Here is a 6264-nt window from a genome sequence, read left to right on the forward strand (position 1 = left end):
GATTCAAAAGAAAAGATTAATCTAGACTGTGATAAATCAGAACAAACCAAACTTGCAGATGTATTTTCCTGTTTCGGTGCTTCGTCTATCAAGTAATTATGACTGCTCAAAATATGGACTTACATATAGTTAATGAACAAAGCTGTGATATGATTAGAAATCATCTTTTTTGTCCTCTTGGTTCCGGTACAAACCTGTGTCTCTAATGTAATCAATCACTCCATCTGCAGTTAAGTACTTTATGGACAACCCTCTTGAAATGCATTCCCTTACTCTTGTTGAACTGATCTGGTTTGGAACAAGATCATTTGTAACTCTGATATTACCCTTGTTTTCATTCAAAATTTCATCATCAGATATAATCTTATTAACATCTTGCCCTTCTCTACATATGCAGACCACACCATAGTCACTGCATATGGTTCTCACCTGATCACGAATCCAAAACCCAGGAATGCTAAATGACTGGAGTAAATCAGAACCACAAACAAGCATGACCCTAATTGATTCCCTGGACATCTTCGTGCCATTAGTAAATGAACCCTCTACTCTTTGTAAAATAGTCAAAGTACGTTGGTAAGTGCTTTGGTTTACCTCCCATGGATCAACCATTATGAAATCTGAAGTTTCACAGGCCAAGCGACACATCTGCAACCTATGATCCCCAGATATGAGGCCTGCTTTCTTGTATGCATCACTAACAGGCGACATGTATGCTGCAATGACATGGAATCCCTCTGACTGTAATGCATCTCTTGCTAGCTCAAACATTCGCAGGTGCATAAAAGTTGGAGGATTGAAACTGCCAGTTGCCACAAGAGCAACATTTATCTTGTTATTTTCCTCAGTGGAATTTAGGCCAAAAGATACCTTTTCCATTGGCAACTGAAGATCCATGATATCTGAACGACAGTGATAGAGGAGCATCAGGACACCACATTCTTAATAACATGCTTACAGTTATGCACAGCTTCCCAGCACACATGCACTTTGATGGTGCAGCAAAAGCTGAGCATAGACTGGTTGGAGATTTCCAATTCCAAATTGGGTAAATTCACATCTTGTTCACAAGTATAAATCCATCCAAGATGTACAACAATTACAAACTGTGTGTACAATAACTTAATAACACATTAGCTTTAGGCATCAAAGAAATATGGACAAATGTTACCTTTAGTAAGTAATCGTGTAAATCACATAACTTGATCATTGCAACATGACAGACTCAAAAGATCAAGTAGCCAAATATGTCTGCATGCACGAGTGTGTTGGGAGTGAAGGAGCATTAAGGTTAATAGTTAAATTGTGATCCAAAATGAATAAGATCAACAAGACAACGAAGGAACAGAGTATGCATTGGAGCAAGTTAAAATTCACAAAAGTCAACACATCATGTTTACATGAGACTGGATACATCATTATTTTCATTCAGGACAAGAGAGTGAAGGACCTAAAGGCATATAAGTGTCCATAGGGGGGGGGCGTGGATCAAAAGATTTTATCGAGGTACAAAGGATATCTCTCAGTGATGAGGAACATACTGAAACCACTTAATGCCACATGAAATCTATTTATAAAAGCACGTCGACATGCAGACAAGGGGAAGTTGAAGACAGCAACCCTCATTTTGCTGCTACGAAACCTCTCCCCCCAGGTAAATCAAAGGAAACGATCAGTTTCTAGGTTTACATCTTCCTACGCCACCACCTACCCTTTTGCAATCGTTACCACCACCAAAACATGTGCTAGCATCAGAATTTATTTTCATGTCCTTTGGCAAGGGAGGAATATTATCCACGCTCTTCAGGAAACTGGGATCATCAACAAAGCCTTGGAAGAAGCGCCAACTCTTCTGCACTGGATGAAAATGGACTCAGAAAGCATGGATCCCACAACCAATCTTTTTCTCAGGTTCTGAATGACCCTGTTTCAGCAACTACAGTAGCATCATGTGCTCAAACTTTTTGGCATTAAGATAGGGAGGCCAGAACTGAAAGAAACAGTTGAAAAAATAGAAATCTCCACTGCCAAAACAAAAGTCTTTTCAAACCAACCTAACTATACCCGACTCCTCCTCCTGTTCCTTCTTCTCTCCCACTCCCTTAAGCTTCTCCAATTGCTTTTCCTCCATAAATTTACCCACCTTCTGCTTCTTTAGTACAACCCTGTTTTCTTTAATTTCCTCCCTCATTCTCTAGGTGCCATTGCTAAAGATCAAAACTTCAAACAAAATTTAGAAGAGACAATGATTCCGACAATCTCCTAGCTCCAGTGAAAAAACCATCTACTCTAAAACTCAACTCAAAACAAAAGTCTCTCTCACATAAGCAAATGTGTTTGAAAATAAATATAGGTTAAGTGGGTATCCTAAAACGACAAATTTAAGATAGCATAGACCTCGGACAAAGAACACACACATAAATAAATAGAATCAGAAACCTAGTAATACTAATATTTCTTGAATTTTAATGCCAACGAAGATAATGATAATATATGACTATGTGATGTAAAGAGCATTACAGTTGGCAGAAGTTTAGACAAAGAAAACCTTCAGTCACTATGAGCCTTGTGAACAAAGACTATTTACAAGCATATTAAGTACAAAACAGCAAAAAACCAACAGATTTAACTCACTATCTCCCTTTCCTTGCAACAACAAAATCCCCACACAATCTTCTCCCTTCATATACATTATCAACCAGAACTTTTGTCATCCCCTCTTAATACCTTGAAACTTCCCTTCATGTTATACGATTGCAACCACAAAAATCCTGTCCCGGGAACTTAAATTGCCACTCTAAACTAATAAACCGGTGCAAAAGAAACTCTTAATTTCCACAACACCAATATCCACATATTGCAAAATCCTATGCTCTCTTCTTTCCCGAGAAAAAAAAGACCATCCCTTTTTCACATTCCACACTCCGCAATCACATCCTTTATGTTTGACAAAATCCTATAATTTTTATCTTGTCCCAGTTGATCAAAAAAAAAATTGCAGCAATTCTAGCTAACATAAAGTACTACTCCACTCTCTTCAAACCTTCCCTTGACAGCAAAGATTAACCTTTTCTTGATTGAATTTACTAATTTAAAACAAAAACAAAGAATCATTCTACTAATGCTAAACCAAATTTAGCAGAGACAATGAAGGTAATGACCAACTAGCTCCCATTTAAATAAAAAACCCACATCAAAACCAAAGTCTTTGACACGAAAGCACATGTATTTGTGCCTAGCTATGCATAAAAGTGTAAGAAAATGTTCACATTTTGATGGTTTCACACCACACACAGCCGAAAGCACATGTAAAAAGAGAATCAGAGATATAGTAGCGAAACCTTGTGAAAAGTTTATCAGAATTTGCCACCAGCTTTGCCTTTAGGCACCAGAGAGAGAGACGGTCTGTAACAAGAGGTACTCTCTCCGTCTTTCGGATTTCTTCTGAACTGAATTCTCGCTTCTTGTTCACTTCTTTTTATTTTGTCTTTAGGAGACTGACCTCTCCACCGTTATCTTGTAAAGCGATTCTAACACTGTTTGAGGTTGGACTAGATTTTCAACAGTCAGTCTCTTCTCTTTTTCTTGACACGCTATACCACTTTTGATGCGTGCCCGCCGGGGTGAGCTATCGGCTTTCGGTTTCGGTTTTCAATATTTCGATTCCGTTTTCGGTTAATCGAACTTATCAAAAGCATAACCTTGTCTAAACCGAATATTTTCGTTACTAGGCACGGTTCATTTAGTGTGTTGACCTAACAAATCCAAGTAGACCCTGATTTAGGTTAATTTTTAATTTAAATTAGTTTTAATATTGACTCAGTTAAACTTCTTGAGCAATTTAACAAGTTGAATCGCGAACTAATTAAGTTGGCAAAATCTTGTCATGTTAAAATCAAGATTTAAATAATAAATAAAAAACAATCTTGTTTTGAAAAAAAAAAAAAAACCTAGATTATAACTTATATAGCAGCCGTGCGGCCAGAATTTTTAAATGGAAAAAATTATTAATAAATATTATATATTATATATTATATGAATATGCATTATATAAAAAAATATACTAATTTAAGTCAAGTAAAATTAATTTAAATTTTTTTAAATAAATAAACTTACATTATAATTATTCTCTTCAAAATTTTATATTTTAAAACTACTTCATAATAATTTTATTTTTAATATTATTAAAAATATCATTCTCAATATATACAATAAACTTTTATTTATCTATTTCTAAATTTTTTAAGGACTACAAAAGTTCTTGACAATAATTTTATGTTAACATATAATATATATTATTTATTATCTAAAATTATAACTTAAAAAGATTGTCACAAATTAATATTGTTTTGTATAAGTGAATTAAATATAAATATTAAATATTTTTTTTAATTGATCTATTATGTCCCTATTTTTTAGTTGTCATATACTTCATTTTTAATCACTAATAAATTCATCAATATCATTTTTTATATAAAATTTATAGCAAAATCCATATTAATTCGTTAAAATTCATTTCAATTGATATTTGTTAGTATATAATATTACTCATATATATATATATATATATTAATTTAATAAATTTATAAATTATTATAAACTCTAATATTTTTAATAACTAATTAGTACAGAAAAAAGATTCTAACAAAAAAAAATTATTTTGAAAAAAAAATAAGGGCAATTGTCTTCTTTTGTAAATATGATTATATATAATAACTATAAAAATATTGAGTCATTCTTTCTACCCAAATGACATGAACCAACTCGTATAAATTATAAAAAGATAATTAATAATTTTTTTATAAGTAAAATTTCATAAAATAACTTAAAGGCATGAGAATTTAAATAAAGTACAAGATAAAATCTGGCCTAAACATTTATTGTATTCTAAAATAATTGTTTAGAAATAAATTTTTTTAATAGTTGGATAACTAGTTTAATTAAGTGTAATTGCTATTTGATATATTTTCTATAATTAAAAATAATAATAACTTGATATATAAATCCTAGTACTTCCAAAACAATTCTCTTTTAGTGTATTTAGATCTTTTTATATACTTAAATTGATATCTTATAGAGATAAAATGAAATAAATATGTAAAAAGAATATTAAATCGTAATAATAATATTATTTGTTTTTTTTAATATGAAATAAATATTTTTAAAAAAATGATATTATGTATATATATACCGAGAATAGAGAAATTATATACCTTTATTTTGATGATTCAAAAATATTTATATCATTAAATTTTATGATTTTGTTTTTACAAGAGAGTTGGAAAGTCATTTCATCTTAATAACATCAATAAAAAAAATATTTATTATTAATAAGATAAAAATAAGATCATTAGAAACTCTTGTATATCTATAAGTATAAATGAATGGATTGTTTGAAAGTGTGATTTAAATTATTTTTTAAAATAAAATTTACTTGGAAATATATCAAAATAGTAATTTTTTATTTTTTTAAATTTATTTTTAACTTAGTACATTAAAATCAAAATCATCTAAAACATCAAAAAAATTATTTTAAAATTAAAAAGTATTCTTTTAATAAAAATTAAAAGTGGGATTGAACTATAATAGTAATCAAAATAAAAGTAGGATTTTGGCTAAAAAAATTGAGTTTGTAAAAAATCTCACGCAGGTATTGGATATAGGCTATAAGTTATTACAAGAAAACATAATAAAAATATTATAAACCAAACTGAAAATTAATCAGATTTGTTAAAAAAATTTAATTTAATTTAAAATAAAAAATAATTATTCAATTTGGTTGAATTTGATTTTTCAATTGAAATAGAATATTGCTCACTGGTACTCTGAAGTTTTTATTTAAAAAGTTAATTGCAACGTAATTCTTATAGTTTACATTTTGAATACTAATTAATGAGTCCTTTTAATATTAAAAACATTTATGGGATTCATGGGCCAATCCCAATAAATTCACATTGGCACAACTCTAACAAAGGCCTTTTTATTTAAATTAATTTTTTTTTAATGTACAAAGTGGAAATGTTTATTTATTAGAGAAAAATATAGTTTTATAAATTCAGTGAAATAACTTATTAATTCGATTGAATTTTATTTGAAACTGGATTTTTCTAATCATAATTTTATTTTTATTTTTTAAAATCTTTTTTATAATTCTAGATTTGCTAATATATAAAATAAATTTTAAATATTAAAATATTATTTTAATATATTTTAAAAAAATTGAATAGAAACAGCTATCCTAAACTTTATTTAAAAAGCACCAAA

General features: G+C 29.7%; 1 protein-coding gene across 1 annotated transcript; it reads right to left on the reverse strand.

Moving 5' to 3' along the window:
• On the reverse strand, window positions 1–3721 carry LOC105134180 (nicotinamide mononucleotide adenylyltransferase-like). The gene is made up of 2 exons (XM_011038496.1): window positions 3342–3721; window positions 1–902 (listed from the first exon to the last, which is right to left on the reverse strand). The coding sequence occupies exon 2, from the start codon at window positions 895–897 to the stop codon at window positions 154–156; it is 744 nt and encodes a 247-aa protein (XP_011036798.1). The 5' UTR covers window positions 898–902; window positions 3342–3721; the 3' UTR covers window positions 1–153.
• Window positions 3722–6264: the final 2543 nt, after the last annotated feature.

Source organism: Populus euphratica, unplaced genomic scaffold, assembly GCF_000495115.2.
Source record: "Populus euphratica unplaced genomic scaffold, PopEup_1.0 scaffold158.1, whole genome shotgun sequence".
Taxonomy (NCBI): domain Eukaryota; kingdom Viridiplantae; phylum Streptophyta; class Magnoliopsida; order Malpighiales; family Salicaceae; genus Populus; species Populus euphratica.